The sequence below is a fragment of the Doryrhamphus excisus genome, chromosome 9 (assembly GCF_030265055.1).
Source record: "Doryrhamphus excisus isolate RoL2022-K1 chromosome 9, RoL_Dexc_1.0, whole genome shotgun sequence".
NCBI lineage: Eukaryota > Metazoa > Chordata > Actinopteri > Syngnathiformes > Syngnathidae > Doryrhamphus > Doryrhamphus excisus.
In genome coordinates this window covers 2,587,429-2,609,109 of record NC_080474.1, presented here as the reverse complement: position 1 = coordinate 2,609,109, position 21,681 = coordinate 2,587,429, and the positions used below count along the sequence as shown (strand labels likewise).

General features: G+C 45.3%; 1 protein-coding gene across 10 annotated transcripts in view; it reads right to left on the bottom strand.

Moving 5' to 3' along the window:
- The window catches only part of lrp2a (low density lipoprotein receptor-related protein 2a), a 60,664-nt gene that overhangs the window by 16,098 nt on the left and 22,885 nt on the right, over nt 1-21,681 (bottom strand). For 5 of the 10 annotated variants that reach the window (XR_009131640.1, XM_058081813.1, XM_058081820.1 and 2 more), the window contains 34 exons: nt 21,494-21,613; nt 21,105-21,221; nt 20,601-20,981; nt 20,409-20,423; nt 19,022-19,270; nt 18,398-18,609; nt 17,412-17,596; nt 17,111-17,339; nt 16,243-16,420; nt 16,004-16,132; nt 14,708-14,883; nt 13,955-14,098; nt 13,776-13,885; nt 12,551-12,728; nt 12,269-12,482; nt 11,433-11,672; nt 11,088-11,276; nt 9,797-10,717; nt 9,534-9,699; nt 9,295-9,453; nt 8,098-8,387; nt 7,825-8,025; nt 6,756-6,770; nt 6,631-6,666; nt 6,304-6,546; nt 5,661-5,786; nt 5,399-5,518; nt 4,323-4,454; nt 3,163-3,364; nt 2,788-3,083; nt 2,046-2,712; nt 1,105-1,275; nt 797-1,020; nt 529-706 (listed from right to left, as the gene is read on the bottom strand). Coding sequence is in view for 9 of the 10 variants with exons in the window: in XM_058081813.1 (XP_057937796.1) it covers nt 529-706; nt 797-1,020; nt 1,105-1,275; nt 2,046-2,712; nt 2,788-3,083; nt 3,163-3,364; nt 4,323-4,454; nt 5,399-5,518; nt 5,661-5,786; nt 6,304-6,546; nt 6,631-6,666; nt 6,756-6,770; nt 7,825-8,025; nt 8,098-8,387; nt 9,295-9,453; nt 9,534-9,699; nt 9,797-10,717; nt 11,088-11,276; nt 11,433-11,672; nt 12,269-12,482; nt 12,551-12,728; nt 13,776-13,885; nt 13,955-14,098; nt 14,708-14,883; nt 16,004-16,132; nt 16,243-16,420; nt 17,111-17,339; nt 17,412-17,596; nt 18,398-18,609; nt 19,022-19,270; nt 20,409-20,423; nt 20,601-20,981; nt 21,105-21,221; nt 21,494-21,613 (7,213 nt within the window). In the remaining variant the exon portion in view is untranslated. The remainder of the gene's footprint in view (nt 1-528; nt 707-796; nt 1,021-1,104; nt 1,276-2,045; nt 2,713-2,787; nt 3,084-3,162; nt 3,365-4,322; nt 4,455-5,398; nt 5,519-5,660; nt 5,787-6,303; nt 6,547-6,630; nt 6,667-6,755; nt 6,771-7,824; nt 8,026-8,097; nt 8,388-9,294; nt 9,454-9,533; nt 9,700-9,796; nt 10,718-11,087; nt 11,277-11,432; nt 11,673-12,268; nt 12,483-12,550; nt 12,729-13,775; nt 13,886-13,954; nt 14,099-14,707; nt 14,884-16,003; nt 16,133-16,242; nt 16,421-17,110; nt 17,340-17,411; nt 17,597-18,397; nt 18,610-19,021; nt 19,271-20,408; nt 20,424-20,600; nt 20,982-21,104; nt 21,222-21,493; nt 21,614-21,681) is intronic. The other 5 variants (XM_058081814.1, XM_058081815.1, XM_058081816.1 and 2 more) reach the window with 5 other exon arrangements.

Genomic DNA, 21,681 nt, shown 5'->3' with positions numbered 1-21,681 from the left:
AGGACATTTAATGGTTGGTTTAGGGTTAAGTGGTTAGCGCGCAGACCTCACAGCTAGAAGACCAGGGTTCAATTCCACCCTCGGCCATCTCTGTGTGGAGTTTGCATGTTCTCCCCGTGCATGCGTGGGTTTTCTCCGGGTACTCCGGTTTCCTCCCACATTCCAAAAAACATGCTAGGTTAATTGGCGACTCCAAATTGTCCATAGGTATGAATGTGAGTGTGAATGGTTGTTTGTCTATATGTGCCCTGTGATTGGCTGGCGACCAGTCCAGGGTGTACCCCGCCTCTCGCCCGAAGAAAATGAATGAATTACATGACAATTAGAGTCTGTGCAGAGGTTGCATTAAAATATCAAAATGTTTTACAGGATGTTACTTGTTTTGGTTGCTTCATATTTGTGTTCTGGGTGTGTAGTGCATGACTGGTAGTTACTATAAAAGAACAGCATGAACGTTGCCAACATTACCACACCAAGGATGACATAGACTACCGAGGTAATCGGATCAAAAACAGAAAGACAACAAACCGCTCGTTGTTGGTGCATCGGTACTGCGTGCTGGTGCACATGGGAAGGCATCTGGCCACACCTCCTATTTGCACTGCCAGGAAGTGGTCGGGACACTCGCAGGTGTGCTCCCGCCCCCCGTGACTGATGAGGCACAGGTGAGTGCAGCCTCCATTGTTCACCCCACAGGGGTTGTTTACTAGCAGAGTAAGGGGCAAACAATCTGGGTTTACCATCGCTGGGCAAACAGGATGAGATGATTGACTGACAAGAGAGCACTGCTACTCACCGATTGGCTGTCTGTAGGGATGGAACACGTGGATGTCAAAAGGTCTGTGTGTGGTGTTGACCAGGACCTGGCGACCAGATCCATCGTATTTGTTGCCTTTTTCCACTGTGCGTGTGTTCCAATCGGTCCAGTAGAGCGTGTCTTCGAACAAGGTCAGGGCAAACGGATGAGGCAAGACTCCGTCGTACACGGTACGTCTGTGGTGACCGTCCAGGTCTGAGTACCTGACACGACAAGACGGACGGATGAAAAATGCTTGTGTCAGTCTTTACTGTAAGAGAACTCCACACAGACCGGGAGGTACTCACTCAATGTAGTTCAAATGTGCGTCAGACCAGTAGAGCTTGTCGTTGGTGTAGTCAATGGTGAGACCGTTGGGCCACTCGATCTTGGTGGTGACGATGGCAACTTTGTTGCTTCCGTCCATTCCAACTCGACCTATGAAGGCTTTTTCTCCCCAGTCAGTCCAGTAGACATATCTAAGCAAGAGGAAACATGTGAGCATACATTAGGGATAGTGTAAATAAGATAAATGTGTGCAGAATAAGACCACCGAAGCAGGCGATGGGGGTTGCCATAGCAATGTCAGAAATGCTATTTGTCTGTATGTTTCCTATTTAGATCATTGCGCTACGGTTGTGGGTGATACCATAGGACGCTCCTGTTTCCCATTACAATCAGCCATCCTTCTTACAACTTATATCGGGCCTGATGATTTGCACATTGATGGGATCACAGAATTGGCCAATACATAAGAAATCTATTGTTAAACGTGGAAATGTACATCATGAATCCTGTCATCGTGACCATGTGTCAAGTATTTCCTCTGCAGGTGACCTTCGTGAAGCCTAGGTCCCACCTGGGTCTACATGCTCCTATGGCTGGTCTACATGAAACACACAGAGGGTGTGTATTGACATGTTGATTTTTCATCTGTAGACTGGCCACAGAGATTCTTTGTCATGTCAAACAAATTCTGCAGGCGCTTACATTTTCAGGTTGCAGGACAAACTCAGACACTTCATCCAGTATGGGCTCTAATTTCGTGCAAGGTGGTGCAGGCTGACCTGGTCTATTCAGAGTAAAACCGGCTGCCAGGCACACAAGTTTCTCAGTGTGTCAGGCACATTTCAATGCAACCAGCAACCACCGTCTGACCCAGCATGTGCATTTTTGTATTAATTGTCCCAGCACATCTGATGTCAAATCAACACGTCCTCTTTCCCTCCCCTCCCCTGTTTTTACTCACCCATGTTTGGGATGCAACACCAGGGCTCTGGGGTTCTCAAAGCAGTACGTGTTGTTGGCATCCACGCAGTGTTCGGACAGTTTCTTCACAAAGCGACCGTCCAGCTCCGACACTTTCAGGCAATCCATGAAACTGTCCACCCAGTACAGCTTTCTGGCGATCCAGTCCACTGCAAGGCCCTCGCCATGCAGAACCCCGTTGACCACCACCTCCCTGTTGCTGCCATTGAAGGACATCCTCTCAATGACTCTGCGGCTGACGTCGATCCAATACAAACGCTTGTCCACACGGTCAAAGTCTACAGCCACCACGCTGGTAAGGCCCTGCAGGATCAGCGAGTAGGCCAGCCCGTCCGTGGACAGGTTCCTGAGGTAGTAGCGGTTGCTGAAGATGAGGTACGGCGAGATGTTGCTGTTCTGGCGGCAGCTGCGCCCGTCCGGCTCGCGTAGGAACCCCGGGGCGCACTTGCAAACGTACGAGCCCACCGTGTTCTCGCAGACTTGGCTGCATACGCTCGGCGTGTCGGCGCACTCGTTGACATCGTCGCACGTTTTGGCATCAGACATGAGGCGGTAGCCGGGGCGGCATGTGCAGATGAAGCTAGTGGGCGTGTCAGAACAATTGTGGTCGCAGCGATGGATGGATGGGTCCGTGCACTCATCGATACCTTTAGTGAGAGACACGCAGGAGTCCTGACTGATTCCGACTACTGATGCAACAGATGAATCCTCGTCAAACTTACCGCATCCTTTCTCGTCACTGTTGTCGCCGCAATCGTCGTCGCGGTTACACACCTGGCTCAGAGGGATGCAGTGCCCGTTGTCACATCGGAACTCTCCTGGGGGGCACGTGGGTGGCGGGGTTCGGCACATGTGCTCTAGCTCGTCAGACTCGTCCCCGCAGTCGTTATCCCCGTCGCAGACAAAGTCATGTGACACGCAGCGTCCATTTTGGCAGGTGAACTGATGCTGCTGGCACGGCTGGTACGTGCAGCCTTGTTCATCGCTGCTGTCGCCGCAGTCATTGCGTCGGTCACACCTGATTGAAAGCATCAACGCTATAGAGCCAAGCTGGACAGACAAACATTGTTTATACAGAAGAGTGAGCTTCAACTGACCTGTAGGAAGAACGCACGCAGAGGCCGTTGCTGCACGTGAACTCGTTGATGCCGCAGGATCTGCGGGTGCAGTTCTGATGCTCATCTAACGCGTCGGTGCAGTCCGCATCACCATCGCACAACCAGTCCCGAGGAATGCACTTGCGCTGAGGAGGTTGGTTGTTCTCGCAGGTGAACTCTGAACCGGAACATGTGCGGTTGGCTGGATGCAATCAGACAGGAAGATGACCCGGGGTCACAGTCCGAACATTCCAAACTGGATTTCAATAAACATTCATCCGTGACTGCTAATTCTTTATTCGTCTCGCATAGTGGATCCATTTTGTTTAAAGTCTCCTACATGGCAGGAAGCCTCTGAGAGTGCAACACACACTCCAGCCCCCAAGTGATGAGTGAGCTGCTTGTACAAAAAGGAGACTGAGATGTGTACTAGATATCCGAAATAGTTGGAACGTTACAACAAAGTCTTGTAGGCACTAGGCCTGGTACAATAGTCAATAAATACATTCATTCATTCACTCCAAACAGGAGGGTTTCAGCACTTTGGCACATTTGTTCCATAGAACAACGGCATAAGCGGACTGAGCCCTTTTGTCAGTCATACGGTCTGTCTAGGTGGCTAGAGTGCAGAAGAGTGTAAAGTAGTAGAAATGATATTAGTAGATAGAAATCTTGTGTCTCCATCAGCATTATCTTCAAACTAGCATCAATAACTACTCTATTGTTAATCAGCATTAATTGTTCTGGTCTCTTCTGGTCACCTGTGCTTGCGAGTGACAGGTAGAAAAGCTCTGACTCATTCGGAGAGAGGTGAGGTTGGTGCCACCTGCTGGTTTATGGTACAGGTGGTCCTCGGTTTACGGCGTTTTGTGGTTACGAACGTGCTACCATAAATTCATTAAAAATGTAACTTAATCCGCATCTACAAAATGATTTTTAGATTCTTATTATTACATGGGCTTGTTTTGGTCCTGTATGGGGCTACGTGTGTGCATCAGAACTGTACTTTGACACAAAGGACAAGGAAACCTGGCAAAAAACATTTAGACAGAGAAATACACAGACATTTCTTCCAAAACAACACCCCGTATGTTGCGACGTATCCACTGAAACGTGCTGACACAGACAAAGAATGGAGAACGTTACTGAAGGCGACGTACCACAGTTGTGCCTCTGATCTTCATCGCTCATGTCACCGCAGTCATTGTCTCCGTCACAGATCCAGGAGGAGGCGATGCAACGTCCATCATCGCAACGGAACTGGTCTGCGTTGCAGGTTCTGGCTTGCGTGGCTATACAAAGCAAATATAATCCATCTTCATTGGTCTTACTAAACATTTCATTCATTTCTTTTCTATCACAGCTGACTTTGGGCGGGAGGGTGGCTATCACGGGGGATTTTTGTCATTCATTGGGTCCAAAAAGTCCAACAAAAATCGCAAATGCTGTTGTGTGTCTCCCGTAAACCGTTCCCCCTCCAACCTGTGCTCAGTAGGAACCTTTACATTCAACACACGCTATCTTTCATCCTAATTTGCTACCGTATGTTTAAAACCCTTCTTAGCAAAGTTCATCCACTTGATACTATGATAATAATATGAATACTATTATAATAATATGAAGAAAGGAGACAGATACAAGTTGTTCATTGTTCTGTGTGTGTTCTATGAACAAGTAAACCACACACACATTACATACATTAAACCCACGCATGGAGAGAACGTACAAACATGCATGACCAGAGATTCGAACCCAGGTCTTCCCATCTCCTGACTGTGTGGCCAATCTGGTGACCACTCCACCACCGTGCAAAGCCCCTTAAACGCTTTGGTGATAAATATATGCAGTCTTTCTAAAAATGACAGCCCCATGTGTGTGTTGGTAACAATCTAGCAGCTTTGGACTAGCACCAAAGTCTTGCTAGGCGCAAATTCCCATGCATGTCGAGCTATCGAAACAAAAGCCAAAGTGCGGGTCTGGAACCCCTGCAGGACAAAAGGAGCTTGGAGAGGGGGGTGCACCGCGGTCCAATCCAAAACACAATAGGAGGCCTGGCTGACTACCTTGTCAACAAAGAGACACACCGCTCATACTCACACTCCCGGGCGCATCACTCACCACACTCACAGATGGGCGGACAGGCACCGGCCCACAAAAAGCAGGGGGGAGGGGGGAGGGTTCAGACACAAAAAGCCAGCAGAGGCCATTTGGGGTAAAAGAGCTGCGTGACACTCACTGCAGGAGAGAGGTTCGTCAGAGCCGTTGGCACAGTCGGCCCCTCCGTCACAGTACCAGTGGGCCGGGATGCAACGACCACTGGAACAACGGAACTCGCTCTGGGAACACGTGGACGTTGCTGTGTGGAAGGCATGAAGACATGACATCACTCACAAACATCACACATTCATTATCACACATCAGAAGGTCTACTGATTTGTATTTGGTTTACAGCCACCGTATCTGATGCAGCTAAAACCAAGTTAGCTGGTTAAACTCACCACAGTGGGTCGGACTCTCGTCGCTCATGTCTCCGCAATCGTTGTCTCCATCACACAGGTAGGAACGAGGGATGCAAATGTTGGTTGACTGACACTTGGTGTGCTCCGGCTGGCAGGTTCTCTCGGCTATATCGGCATTTAAAACATGAAATATGGATTATATCATAATATTTCGTAAAATATTTTACGCAATTAAAGGTCCTCCGGTATGAAACATGACAGTCCTAACAGTCCTGAGACCTGCCCCCTGAGTCTAGGTCCACCATAGACACATAGAAAATGTATCACCGCTCTCATTTGTTTACTACACCTTTAAAAAGAGCTTTTAAAGTTCCAGGTCCACTTCAAGGAGAACAGCTCTGTATAAAGTCAGGCTTCGCTACACATTCAAATAAAACCTGGAACTCCATCTATCGGTGGGCGAGTGCTGCTCAGGTTTGTGTCATTCTGTCCCATTCCTTCATTGTACAATATGTCATATGTGCATCAAGTATAAAGCATAAAGTTGTAATATTAAAGAACCAAGCTGTCATCAACAAAACAAGCAATAAAGTTGTAATATTCTGGGAATCAAGTCTGAGGGCTCCATTGTGGGCCTTCTGAGAATCATACGGAAGCTTGAAGTGAAGTGCATTTTACTCACGACAGTTTTGCTCATCGGACGTGCCGTTGTCATAGCAGTTGTTGATGCCATTGCAAACATAATCCTTGGCAATACATCGGCCGTTGTTGCAGGCAAACTCGGCGTTGGGGTCGCACGGTCTGAACAGACAGCCCCCCTCATCGCTGTTGTCGCCGCAGTCGTCGTAGTGGTCACAGCGGTAGTGGTAGGGCACACATCTCCCGTTGCCGCAGGTGAACACGGTGGGCTCACAGGTGTGGAAGGCTGACGGAGGGAATCAATACGTAACAATTCATTAAAAAGGCATTTCCACTTTGTGTGCACACCTGCACTGGATGCTGACGTTACCTGACAAATCTATGAATGATGACAGCAGCTGAGGGACTGCGTGCAAGAATATTGTCCATGTGTTAGTTTGGGTTGGTTGCAGGGAAAATTGTCACGAGTGGATTTTAATCAAGAAGCATACACACCAAATGAGTTGTCTCCTTAGAATGTCAGTGGTCACAGCGAAAGAGAGAGCTTGTTAGTAAAAGTAGTATCAGGATAGCGTTAGGATGATTGTACCAGCAATGCAGGTACACAAGTCAGGGGTGTCCGAACCTTGTTCCACTTTGCCACTTTGATATTTGATATAAATTTGGGGAAATAACTATAATAGAAATCTTCACTCGCTAAATGTATGTACTGCAAAAAAGGTCAGTAAGGATAATTCATAATGCCGCCTACAGAGAACATACTAACTCCTTATTTCTAAAATCACAAATACTTCAACTTGCTGATATAGTTCATTTTATAGCTATATAAAAACTATATAGATATAGTTCAGTCATGATGTGCTATACATATCACTATATTGACACTTACTATGGTACCCGTTATGTCATTGGATGGTCATATCACCTTGTACTTTGGTACGAGGTGCATTATTAAAAAAAAACCCAAAACAAAACAAAAAAAAAATTATGGAAAGCAGGAAGTGAACAAATGTAACAGTTAGTGATTGTAAAAGTACCAGATGGAGGGGTAGGATTTAATAAGCTTTGCTTCTTCCTACTCCTTTTGGACATGTGGAACTGTAAACTAATTATGGGATGCACTCAATTGTAATCTGATGCATGTTTAAATGAAATAAAACAATTACCATTACCATATTTCTATTACCCTAAGCTCCTCTCTATATATGCTACAAAATATTAGCACCATTAAATGGATGACAAATTGGCTTCAGCTTAATCACAGTTTTTAACCAAATTCATCATGATTAATCCCTATTAGCAACTGTGTGTGAAATATGCCCATTCAATGAAGAGAAAGCTAGAACAGGATTTTGTATGTATTAACGGTTCCAAATAAAGTGAATATGTCAATCAAGCTAAAAGTCCATCTTTTATTCCTGTCAAATTACTGCTATTTTTTCAATCGTTGCTGTTTTTTTGTTAGTTTTTTAGAATGTGCTGAAGGTGAGAAAAAGAAAAAGCAGCAAGGCTGAAGTTCGGACACCCCCACACCAAGAAGGGCAAAGGATGGACGCTTGCCTACCACAGACTCTCTCCAGTTCATCACTGCCGTCTCCACAGTCGTTGTCATTGTCACACTTCCACTGGGCACGGATGCAGCGGCCATTCAGGCAGCTGAACTGTCCCGCCTGGCAGCGGGTACCATTATCAGGGATGCAATGTTTACCGTCAGCAAGATACCAGAGGCCCTCTGATGGGCAGTGACACTCAGCTCCATTGGGGCCTAACAAGATCACATTGCCTGAGCATTTATGTCATGTGATACTGGCAGGGAAAGCGAAGGAGGCGCAGGTACCTGGTGTGCAGATGTGGCTGCAGCCTCCATTAAATTGCTGGCAGGGACTGAGACACCGCTGCTGCTTCCCGCTGGCCAGAACGTGGATGTCCATCGGCCGAGATGGAAGGTTCTGAATCATCACCGTTTGGTCGGAACCATCGTGTTTGTTGGCGCGGTAGATACTCCGTGTGTTCCAGTCGGTCCAGTAGATAAACTGTCCAAACATGGCCATGGCGAAGGGGTAGATGGCCGTGCTGACGATGACCTCCCGATTTGATCCTGTCAGAGAGGACCGCTCAATCTTCTGTCTGGTGGCAGAGAAGAAATCATAACAACAACAACAATTTAATACTTGAACCTGTAGGCGGAGAGAGCGGACCCTCGGAACTTGGATGGGTGAGATGGGCTGTTCATCAGCTGATCAAACGTTTAAGACCATAACTCAAAACCGCATCCATAAAGGAGTATAAAGGAGTAAGGAGTGTGACCGTGCCGATGATGTGACCAGTTTTACACTGGAACTATGGTTCAGTCTAACACGGAAACTCAAATTAGAGGATGACCTGTCTGCTACAATGGATAGCTTACGATAAGAATTTTGTTCCAAACAGTCATGATAAGACCTTCCAGCAATGGATTCCAAGAGGTATAACCGCATGGTGTACAATAGTAAATAGTAAAGCTTTCAAGAACTACAACAACTATTCGACCTGGATGAAAACGATTATTTTAGGTACATACAAATGAGAAATTACTATGACAGGAAAATAAAATTCTGGATGAATAGAAGATTCAAATGGCAATGTCTGCCTACAAATCAAAAACTACCAAGATAGTATCCACACTATATAAAAATGTAATGGAGGGAAAGGCAAATACTCATTATATTAAAGAAAAATGGGAAAAAGAGCTGAAAACAAACATTACAGAAACTGAATGGTTGGGTATGATTATGACCCAAAACACCACAACATCATCTCGGGTCTGGAGGGAGCATTGCTGGAAGAATATAATGTGTATGTCCAGTGCCCCCTTTTTGTTTGTGAGTGTGTTTGTATTGCTGTTGACGTTTTGTTTAGAAAAATATAAAAATAAATAAAGTATTAAAAAAAAAAAAAAGCAGTAAGGAGTGTCTGTGCCATTCTTAAAACTGAGGGGTGTACTGAGGCCACGGAGATACGCTTTAAAAAAGTAAAGAATGTTGTCAAATCTTACAAGCTGGCATCCGCCCAATACAGCCGCTGCTCGTCATAGTCTAAGGTCAGTCCATTGGGCCACACCAGGCTGCTATTCACAATCTCCTTCCGGAAGTTCCCGCCTAAGGTAGCACGCTCAATCTTTGCGTGGGTTCCCCAGTCTGTCCAATACATGTATCTGTATAAGAAGACAGCAAGCATATCAAAACACTAAAGTAAAACAATGTGTGTGTGTGTGTGTGTGTGTTGGTGTCTAACCCCATGCAGGGATCCAACATAATGGCCCTTGGTCTGGACACATGGGCAATGATGGTCCTCTGAGACCCATCCACAGACATGGAGTTGATGCTCTGGTTGGCATAGTCACTGTAGTAAATGCGTTTATTCATCCAATCGTATGCAATTCCATCAGGTGCTCCTAAATCTGCCACATCGTAAGAATGGAATGTTATTCAGAGGCATCAGAAACTCATCATCAGGCGTAGACATTGAACAGAAGTGAGAAAGACTGTATGAGATACCTGAGGCCACCAGTACTGGAGCTGACGTAGGAGAGGAGAGGCTGATGTAGCTGATCTTGCTTGCTCCCGCGCCTGAGCTCTGACTGAAGTAGATCCTTTCGTCAGTGACGTCAAAGTCCAGCGCCACAGAAGTCCGTGGCACGTTGATGACAGAGAACGGCACGCTGTGGTCTTCGGGATCCAGGCGCAAGCTCCGCACCGTGCTCTCCGTGGTGTAGATGAGATAGTCATCCTTTGACACCACACAGCTCTCATTGTCTGCGGCAAGATTCCCAAATGCACAGGAACATTTTTTGGAGGGGTGCTCAAAGTGGGTGCTTGGCAGGGCAAAGCAAAAGTGCGCACAGCCCCCGTTGGTCTCCAGGCAGGGGTGATTGTTTATCACGGGCTGAGTGCGCTGGTCAAAGATAGCGACGTCTCTCAGCATGTTTATGTTGTCTCGGATGACGACGGGTTGCTCTGTGCTCCCGGGTTCTTTGCTGGCTTGGAAAACCTTCTTCAAGTTTCTGTCCACCCAAATGATACTCGCTCCGAACACAGCAATTCCATAAGGAGTTGGATAGCGCCCGCCATACCGGACTACCTCCATCTCCCCTCCGTGGGGGCTGATTCGAGCGATCATATCCAGAGAGTCATCCACCCAGTAGACAAATCCAGTTTCCTGATCGAGAGCAAGACCCCGTGGGGTGATAATTCCTGATGATACTAAAACGCTGCGGTTGGTTCCATCCAACAGCGCTCGCTCAATTTTGGGGTTCTGACCATAGTCAGCCCAGAATAGATATCTATTTCTTGGGTCCACCACGAGGTGGCGTGGCATGTCCACCTGAGTCTTCAATAGTACTCTTCGGAAAGTCGTGTTGAGACGAAGAACTTCCACATATGTCTCCGTCAGGAAAGCGTTGGTGAAGTAAAGGTTCCCTGGGGATCAATTAAAGTGAATCAAAATAAAATGAAATAAATGAAATGAACATATGTATGATACCTAGCATGATAGCGCTAAGTGGTTTCATAATTTTTGCTACTATGCTAACGCAGTAGCATAGCAAGCAATGCAACTCTGCATGCAAACCCTAGCATGATTGGTTTGCCAGAGACCTCTGTGGCGGCGCACCAGCTTCTCTTAGCATGTGTCCAAATATAGTGCACTGTGCTGGGCCACGGCAGGTGGCACCCTCCCCTCTATACTCTGGTTCTCCTGATAGTAGCGATGCGCTAGTAGTGTCATGATAATTGATGAGCTGATGATAGCTGATGCTAGTTTACAAAAAGTCAGTGGTGAGCGGCATACCTGCAGCCCAGTCCACGGCTATCCCACGTATCCCATTGCGACCAATTCCAGATGTGATGACGCTACGTAATCCTGAGCCGTCCGACTTGATTTGTCTGACCCCGTTCTGGGCGGCAACGTTGCTGCTGAAGTCACACCAGTAGATGAAGCCGGATGCTACGTGCACATCAATGTGTAAAGCATTGCGACCTGGAAGAGAAAAAAATTAATAAAAAAGGTGCCATTACTGTCGCTTTAAATACAAACAATCAAGCCATACATTTTATAATCCCGTGAAAAAATGGGATGCTATATGATATTTAGCATGTATTAATGCAGAATGATAATCTCATAATCTCAACTAACCTCGTCCGGCCACTGGCACCATGGCCTCTGAGTGGTCTTCCCCTTCCAGACTAAATCCTTTGATGGCGGATAGTGTCGAGATGACCACGAAGGACTGGAAATGTCCGCAGGTTGCGTTGTCAGTGTTGAGCTTAAAACCGGTGGCGCACGCGCACGTGAACGCCCCCTGCGGCCGAGGCAGGCACAGCTGCTCGCACGCAGCCTCGCTGTTGGTGCAGCCGTTGGACGTGCCTGCAGAGGCTACAAGTGTGTGACAAGTTAGTTAGTGAGAGTTAGTGAGTTAGTTTTTTTTATTTATGAATTTGTGGTCCCTTACAATGTCTTTGCTCAAATTTATTTGTATAAATATTTTTGACATTTGTATATCTTTATTAGGGGTGCATGATAACTATCAGGTCAATAATTATTGAGCCGAAATGAGGGAATTATGTCATACCAATAAATCCGATAACATTAACAATATCTCAAATAACAAATAATTAAAAAAAATGCTACATTGAGGCAAATCAAGTGCTCCTTTTTTCTTCTTTTGTTGTTTTAACTTCCCCTGAGCTCACTTGTGCACCTTCCGAGGAAGACAAAACACACAAAAACCCTTATCAGCCACCTGAAACGCAAATCTCTGGCATTTGAGTAAGTAAGTACCAAAGGTTTGCCATCACACTGGCTGCTCGGATAAATCCAGGTGCGCAAACACGCTACAGTTCAGTTAAATCTCATTTAAAAAGTAGATATGAAAAATGTATGGGTTATCGGTTGCACGGTATCGGTATCGGTTTAAAAAGAAAGGCAGATTAGCTTGTGCAGGTGCAGGTAATATTTATCATTATGCTCACTCTCTCGATGATGGACTTTCAGAACCCTGAGCCCAGACAGGTTGTCGCGTAGCACAATCCGGTCGCCCCCCGTGGACTTGTCCACACGCTCGATGACCTCAAAGTCGCGGTCAGTGAAGTAGAGGAAGTTCTGATAGACTGCAACACTGCAGGGATGAGCCAGACCCGACACGATGGTGACCCGGTTGGTCCCATCAGGATCTCCACGTTCAATCTGCGGACATCCAGTAATCAGTGTTTGTACATGGAGGCATCACAGCATGATATCTGATGAAGACCAACCATTCCGGTGCTGCTAACAGCCCAGTACAGCTTGTTATCTTCAATGTCCAGCGTGAGGAACTCGATATGGTCCAGGTTGTTTGTGAACAGTATGACAGGGTTCATGCCATCCATGTCTGCAGATGCCACCTTGGCAGGGATGCCGCTCTCTGTCCCTTGGTCGCTCCAATACAGTTTGCTTCAAAACAAAAGTGGTAGGTGAAGGTGAAGTGGTCCTACGCTAAACGTACAGCTGATGGTGGGGGGTTAGTTGACTTCAACATGGCGTACATCACAAAATGTCCGAAGAGGAGTAGGATGAAGGAAGGATAAAGAATGTGTAATAATGCAACTTATACATAGCTTATTCCATTGGTGTCCACATAGCAAAATATGAAAGGATGCAACTTTGATATTTTGTAAAGCAACACATGCTAAGAAGTTATATATACTATTATTATTATTATTACTATTATTAGTATTATTATACTATTATAGTATTTCAAGAAAAAACTGCATCTCAGCTTTGTCATATTCTGTAGGTGCAAAGGCCTATTATTAATATCATCTTCACTCTTTGCTCGTTTTTCCCCATTTTGGCTGTTTTTAGTTTTTAATTTTCCAAATATTTCAACAAGGGGTGTGCAATAATTACTGGACCGAACAATTATCTGACGTATATGAGGAAATTATCATGTCCAATAACATTAGAAATTGTCCCGATAATCAGTAATTAAAAAACGCTCCAATGAGGTGAGATTACCTGTACTGTGCGAGTGGGCAAATCAAGCGCTCCTTTTTTCTCCTGCCCGTGACATTTACGGCCAGTCGTAACGTTCCCTGAGCTCACTTGTAAACAAATATTCGCTTTTCGAGGAAGACATTTTGCAACTAAAATGACATTGTTTTTCTTCTAATATCCATCCGCCCATCCATCCATATCCTTCATACCCATCAATCCTAATATTTGGACTTCATTTTTGTCAAATTACAAGTCATTTTTCTCTTTTTACTATTGTTCTTGTTTTTTAGTATGTGCTGCAAATGGTCCCTGGGCCGCACTTTGGATATCCCTGGCTTATTCACTAATACAGAATACATCCAGTAAATACCCAAAGGAGTCAAATTTACCAGAAACATTATGATAGTTATAAATAATATGATAATAAACAACATCTCAATGAGATAATAAAAGGCTCAATAATGAGTAGAGAAAGAAGTTTATAAGGTGTCAAACGCGGCTTACCCACGTGCTGGGTCCACAGCAATGCCGACAGGACTGCCAGCTCCAGTTGGAGAGCCCTTATTTGTGATGAGAGTTTTACGGTACTGAACCCCCCCTCTCAGTCTCATCACCTGCCCAAGCACAAACAGCTCTGCTTTATCCTTTTTTTTTTTAAATTTGAGTATCATTGCAAGAAATACCTCAATGGACTGTGTGGCGGGATTGGTGCAGTAGAGGTTTTCTGTGATCCAGTCCAGGGCCAGGCCCACAGGGGACCCCAGAATGGTTGCAGGGGCAAACTCGGTCCTGTTGGTACCATCTGACTTTACTCTGTGGATCTCACCCTGAAAGATAAAAACACACTCACCTTTGTATCTGAAACCGACACTGTAACATTCTGCCACTCAAGACTGATATGGTATATATGATATATGATATGGTACCTATAACTTATGGACTTTTTAATTTTTAGCTGTAACTGTTTGTGTACACCTGTGGGTTAGAAGGACTGGAGCAAATTAGGATGTGACCAAGTCTACCTGTTGATTAATCATAATCAAATATCATGACTACGACTGCATCATAACTACCAGGAGAACCACAGTAGAGGGGGAGGAGCCGCCTAAGGTGGCCCAGCAAAGTGCACTATATTTGGGCACAAGCTCTGAGCCGCCGGTGTGACGCCACGGAGGTCACAGAGGCAAATGTTTTGCACTTCTCAAACGCTGCGGTGCTAGTGTTTCTTGTAGTGGTTCTTGGGTGTTTTTTTTTTTTCCTCATTGATCGCGGAACAACCAACAACAACAGCTAGCATATTAAATGTCTTCCACAGAAAATGAATGTTTGCTCAGGAGAAATCAGTACAGGCTCTAATCTAAGATCTAAGATTTCACACGCACCCCTGTCTGAAATGCATTGGTATGTCCCTTTTGCTACTGTTTAATGTGTCGTACATGACTTACTGGGTGTTCGACCCAGTAAATGGTCTGTTCGCTGTCATCAAAGTCGACGTCGTAGCCGTTCTGAAGCCCGGCCACCGGCACCATGGCATCATTGCTTCTGTCTTCTGGGTTCAAGGGAATGCCGTAAATGATGCTGTCTCTCACCACCACCAGGAAAGGATCCTCGACTACGAGCAGAAAGAAGATTGCATGAAAGTCATTGATGTGGTACATATGTTCCATGAGCGTTATCATCAACTGATGAGTGAAAGTTTGCTCCATAATGTGCTTTGCTTTGTCAGCAGAGATTACAATCAGTGGTTGAGGCGCAATTTCATTCTTGGATAATCATTGCCTGTGGGCATGACTGTGTTGGCTTTCATGTGCTGAAACCTGAGATGCGGACACAAGAGAGACTCCTCAAGACCCTCAACTAAAGACTCATTGTCTTCTTAAGACTTTGAAAGGCAGGACTATATCATTCTTGATACGCCATTCCTGGCAGGGGGGACCTGAAGGACAAACCAGGAGACTCTAAGATGGAAAATATGTGAGAAAGAAATAAACAATACAGAAAGTACAAATACAGTGGAACCTCATTTAGCTTGTTTTTCAAGTTAACATCATAAAGTTTTGGTAAAATGTATGTATATTTCCCGGTTAGCATCCATTATGCAATACATCGTATGGTGATTATTAATACACTTTTTGAATCCAACTGTGTTTTATCACAAAATGTCCTTAGCTTCTTAGCTTCTAACAAAGAAGCTAGCTTTAGAAATTACATTTCTCACAATGTTCCCCTCACTAGAAAAACATTTGGACCAAGGGCGGCACGGCGGTCGAGTGGTTAGCGCGCAGACCTCACAGACCTCACGACCAGGGTTCAATTCCACCAAAAACATGGGTTTTCTCCGGGTACTCCGGTTTCCTCCCACATTCCAAAAACATGATTTGGCCACTCCAAATCGTCCAAAGGTATGAATGTGAGTGTGAATGGTTGTTTGTCTATATGTGGGCTGTGATTGGCTGGCCACCAGTCCAGGGTGTACCCCGCCTCTCGCCCGAAGACAGCTGGGATAGGCTCCAGCACCCCCGCGACCCTCGTGAGGAAAATGAATGAATGAATGAATGTTCTCCATCAGGAATTATGACGTGAGAAATAAGCAGCAATGGGAAAAAAGTGGTATTCGTAGTACTTGTAATAGTACTAAATACAATATCAGTGTCTGCAGATACTCACGGTAGAGTTTGGTATGAGTACAAGACAACAACCAGAAGCACATGAAACTTAAAAAGCATACATACTTCTGGTGCAGGTCGCCTGGTCTGCCGCCAGCATCCACCCCGAGGGGCATGCACATGAGTAATAACCGGGTCCAACAGCTGACAGCAGGCAGATGTGAGTGCAGGGGTTCTGGAAGCAGGTATTGGTTCCTACAAATGAACAGCCACACTCATCAAAATCTTGTGACACATTCCATATAGAAAGCATATTGGTGCAACTTCATCAGAGGTTCTGCTGCAGCACAAGAACTCCACCGTACCTGCTGGCTGCCGGGCCGGGTGCACAGCCACCAGACCCATGGGCTGAGGGAGGTTGAACAGCATCACTGTCTGGTTCTCCCCGTGCCACTTATGGGCTCTCATCACACGGTTGATGTATCTGTCGGTCCAATAGACAAAATCCTCAAAAATGGTAATTGCGTGGGGGTGTTGCAGAACCTTTTCACAGAGAGCAGCAGAAGAAACAGAAACACACAGTCTCGTAAACATGCCACAATCTCTTTTCACGTTACATAGTGTTTGAATGACTTAACAACGAAGTACATCGGCCCATATTACATCTCATTAAGACTCTAAAGCAGGTGTGTCAAACTCATGCTGATAGGTGCAGATTCTGGAAGATCTTGAATGTTTTCTACGTGGGTCATCGTAGGAGTCCAAAAAAATTACATAATAAGTCCCCTTTAATAGTATGAGAAACAAAGTCCAAATAAAACAATAGACACAATACCATGGGAATAAACTCCTAATATTAGTAAAAGGAAATTTGAAAATATTCTGAAAAAAGCATCAGTAATTTGACAAAAATATATAGAAAAAAGTAATATTCTAATGAGAAAGTTGTAGATTACAAGAATAAAGTCATAATATTAAGAGGAAAAAATAACGTAATTTTAATCACATAATATTGAAATATTAAAGAAAAAATAATAATGTCATTTCAGACACCCCATATTGATGTGGGTCCTTCCTGCTTCCTTTCTGCAAGAATATCTCTTGTGGAGGATCTACTTGGTAATACATTTCTGTAACTGATGTGCTGCATCCCACTGGCCCCGAGTACATCACGAGGCGTGGCCCAATACCTTTGTCTACATAATGTACTGTACAAACGTGTCATTCACTCACCAGGTCACTGGCCAGAACTTGTTTCCTGTTCTTGCCGTTATAATCGCAGTAGTCGATGAAGTCCAAATAGGCATCAGCAAAGTAGAGTAAGTTGTTGGGGTAATCTATGGTGAGACCGTTTGGCCAGTACAGCTTGTTGCTGATGATGACGGTTCTCAGCTTTCCATCCATGCTTGCCCGCTCAATGCGAGGGTTCCTCCCCCAGTCCGTCCAAAATATCAGGTGAGCACTGCAAAACATAACATTTAGCTCCATTGGGATAATGACACACTGGGATGATACCATTCAGTACTAGTCTGACCTGTCTCTTGGGTCCAGCACCAGGCCTCGAGGGTTTGTGACATTCTCGCTGACCAACACGGTCCGGTGAGTACCATCAAGTCTGGAAACCTCAATGGTCTCCAGAACGTAGTCGCTCCAGTAGAGGTTCCTGCCCACCCAGTCCACTGCAAGGCTCTCAGTTACTGTCACACCGCTGTCAAACACCTACCGATCAAAGGCAACATGTTTGCAACATGTCTATTCTTGCTTTAAATCAGGGGTCTCAAACACGCGGCCCGCGGGCCAATTGTGGCCCGCATGACACTAGTTTGAGGCCCCCGCCTTGATATGAAAGTTTAATGTTAGTGCGGCCCGCGCAAGTTTGATATGGATGCTGTATGTTCATGTTAAAGGTTAAATAACTGTTAATAGTTATCCTCCCTATCCGTGTGGAAGTGGTAAGTTTTTGGCTATTCAAGTTTAAAGGAAATAACTTGAAGCCTACCGTTTAGGTCGCTAGCTCTCTAGTTTGCGAGTTAGCATGTGTCTCAAGGCAACCTGCAGTTGCGCAATATGTTGTAAATAAAAAGAGTATAAATGTGACTATAGTCGTGTTTTGTCATGTCTACAGGGCTCTAATAATGCTTTGTTCATTTTAATCTGAAAAAAATAATTTGTCTACCCACCAACTATATGTGGTTTCTTAAGTTTTTATTATTTGCCGTTTTAGTATTATTATTATATTGATTTATTACTGATTGATTGATTTTCTTTATTCTTGATCTTATTTTGTGCAGAAAAATAAAAATGAAGATATTTGAGAACAGTGGAATGTTTTATCAGAGCTTTTCTTGTAGAAAATCGGAACCAAAGCACTGAAAAAGTTTGTATATTTTTCTGTTTAATAAATGCGTTTTTTATTTTTGGAAAACCTGATGCGGCCCAGCCTTGCCCAGACCCTAGCTCCAGTGGCCCCCAGGTAAATTGAATTTGAGACCCCTGCTTTAAATCATTGTGCAAACTCACCACAGTTCGCTCGCTGCCGTTTTTGTGTGCACTCCAAATCCTGTCCTGGCTGGTGTCGGACCAGTACACACGGTCAGAGGCCGAGTCAAAGTCAAGGGCCACGATGTTGCGTCCATCCCGGACCAGCGACTGTACCACTTTGGGCTGAGCCGTGATGTCATCCTGCACAATCTGATTCCGACTGGCCACCAACAAGACGGCTTGACGGGAATCTGTTAGCAGACATGGACATACTTTCTCATGTCTGTTCTCATGCTAATGGGAGCGCTTGCTGGCTTGTGTGTGACCACTCAACCCCTGACAGGGCGGGTAAATAGACCCTTCTCGAACAGCCATCCTTGGGGAATGCAGTTTTGTGCAAATAATGAGGGCTATTGTATTGCAGTTCCTTTCAAGGGGTTATCTGTGCAAGAGGCACGCTCCCCATAAACAGCCTTTTGTTGGTGATAACATCCTATTTATGCCAGCGGTTGACATGTATGTTATCTTATCTACAGGTATCCGAGCAGCAAGGGGAGACAAGCGGGAAAAAGCGGGGTAAAGCGCCCCTTTAATCATCGCTCATTCCTGCAAAGCCCAAACATGAGAAAATCAACTTGTAATGTGAGGTTCATGCTTCATCACCTGAGGCCTTGCAGGTCCGCTGGTCCTCCTGGAGAGAGTAACCGTCATGGCAGTGACAGCGGAAAGAGCCTCTCTCGTTAAAACAATGCTGGCTACATCGTCCCGGAGGGTGACATTCGTCCAAATCCTCACAGGTTTTGGAGTCGTTGCTCAGTTGATAGCCAACAGGGCAGGTGCACTGCGCACCAAAGGGCCCTTGGATGCAACCGTGGGTGCAGCCAGCATTGTTGTCGGAGCAGCTCTCCTGGTCTGAGTTGGAGAAAAAAGGAGAAAAAGCTCATCAGGACATCAAACATACAAAAGAAAAAGTAATATCAAAAACAACGATTTAGTGGGGCAAATGTCTTCTACTTTTCTTTTCGTCTAGTTTTTCTACATGGCCATGAAATGATCATCAGCAATTAAGCACTAAACTCTCCATCTTATTATTGCTGGGATTATGTTTATTTGATCCTAACTGATGCGGTTCATTGCTACCATTAGCATGAAGGATGAAGAGTCTTGAACCAGTCATGATGTACTATATATATATCACTATACTGACACTTACTATGGTACACATAATGTCATGTATGTGTATGTGTCATGTATGGTCATATCACCTCGTACTTCGGTACAATGTACATTATTTAACACAAAAAACAAAAAAAATCCTTAAACTGTATTATGGAAAGCAGGAAGTGAACAAATGTAACAGTTACTGATTGTAAAAGTACCAGATGGAGGGGTAGGATTTAATAAGCTTTGCTTCTTCCTACTCCTTTTAGACATGTGGAACTGTGAACTGATTATGGGATGCACTCAATTGTAATCTGATGCATGTTCAAATGAAATTAAACCATTACCATTACCATTACCATTACCATTAACAAAGACATATGCTGAAATGAGACATGCACACTATCTTTATTTTACAAACCAGAGTATAGAGCAGATGGAGCCCAGCAAAGTGCACTGTACTCGGGCGCATCCTCAGAGTAGACGGTGTGCCACTACAGAGGTCAGGAGAACCGGAATATAGAGTATTTTTTTTCCCCTCATTGCGGAGTATTTGCTATAACGAACGTCCTCTAAAAGTGAATGTTTGTTTGCAAGTCAGCTCAGGGGAAAGTTATGGCAGGCCGTTGTCATGGCAGGCAGGAGAAAGAAGGAGCATTTGATTTGGTGACCCACATAGTACGGGTAATCTCGCCTCGTGATAGCGTTTTTTTTTTTTTTAAATGATCGGTCATCTGAGTTATTTTTAATGACATCAGAATTTATGAGTATGATATCATAATGGCCATAATTAATTTATCGTGCACCCCTAATTAAAATATTCATGAATCAAATCAGTTCACTCAAAGTTTGCAGCATTTCTACCAAGTGATTGAGTTTTTGTTCCTACCTGGCAAAGGCTCATCTGAAAGTTGTGAGAGAAGCAAAAAAGGAAAATCACAAATCATTGTCAGGTTATGGAAAGTCAAATCAGACACATGCATGATCTGAACACAGAGACAGACAAAGAGCTCCATTCTGCTGTGGGATGGTGATGCTACTACTGTGTGGAAGTTAAGGAAGCCCTTCTGTGGGGACTTACTGCAGAGAGGAGACTCGTCTGCACCGTTAGGGCAGTGGGGGGCGTTATCGCACACGCTGGTCAGGTTGATGCAAAGACTATATCCGGGACACTGCCACTGCCAGCCCGGGCATCGGAAAGGCGGCGTGGGACAGTCCCGCTCGTCGCTCATGTCTCTGCAGTCGTTGTCGCCATCGCACAGCCAGCTGCGCAGCACACAGTTGCCGTTGTCGCAGCGGAAGAGCGAGGAGGGGCAGGTACGTGGCGGGCAGGCTTGGTGCTCGTCGCTGCCGTCCTCGCAGTCGGCATGTCCGTCGCACTCCCACGTGGACGGGACACAGCTGCCGTCCGACTGGCACTGGAACTCGCTCTCGTGATGGCACATGCCTGGAGGCCTTGTTGCTGGGGAACACGCAAGTCATTTACAAAAGCAACAATTAAACACATCGTTACGTCTCTGGAAAAGCGTCATCTTAATGCAACTGCTGCATTTCTGCATTTCAGATGTAAGAATTAAATACTTACGACAGCCTTGCTCATCCGAGCGGTCGGTGCAGTCAAAGATGCCGTCGCAACGGTAGAAGGAGTTGATGCACTGGTGGCCGCGGATGCACTTGAACTCACTCCCCGTGCAGTTGTAGACTGTGGAATACAGCAGAGTACAGGTGATGCGTGGGGTTTTTGTCTTCGAAAAAGTGTTTGCCCGATCTAGCCTGACGACCAGGCTAAAGGCACTACTGTGAGTCCCATTCTATACCCATTTTATACTTGAAATATGTTTAAAACGTGAGATATATTTGGGGCTTAAACCTGATTTGTGGTGCCATGCATTTCACTTACAATATAATGCATGCAACCAAATACACACAAAAAAATATATATTTCCACTCTACGTGACAGAGATGTTTACTTACTGCATCCTTGCTCATCTGCCCCGTCCACGCAGTCCCTGTCGCCATCACAGATGTAGCTGGGGGCGATACAGCGGTGGTCTGGACACTGGAACTGGTCTGGAAGGCAGGTACTGCTCACATCTGGGGACACATGTTGACCGTCATGTCCTGGGAAGAGATCGACTCTCTAGACCAGGGGTCTCAAACAC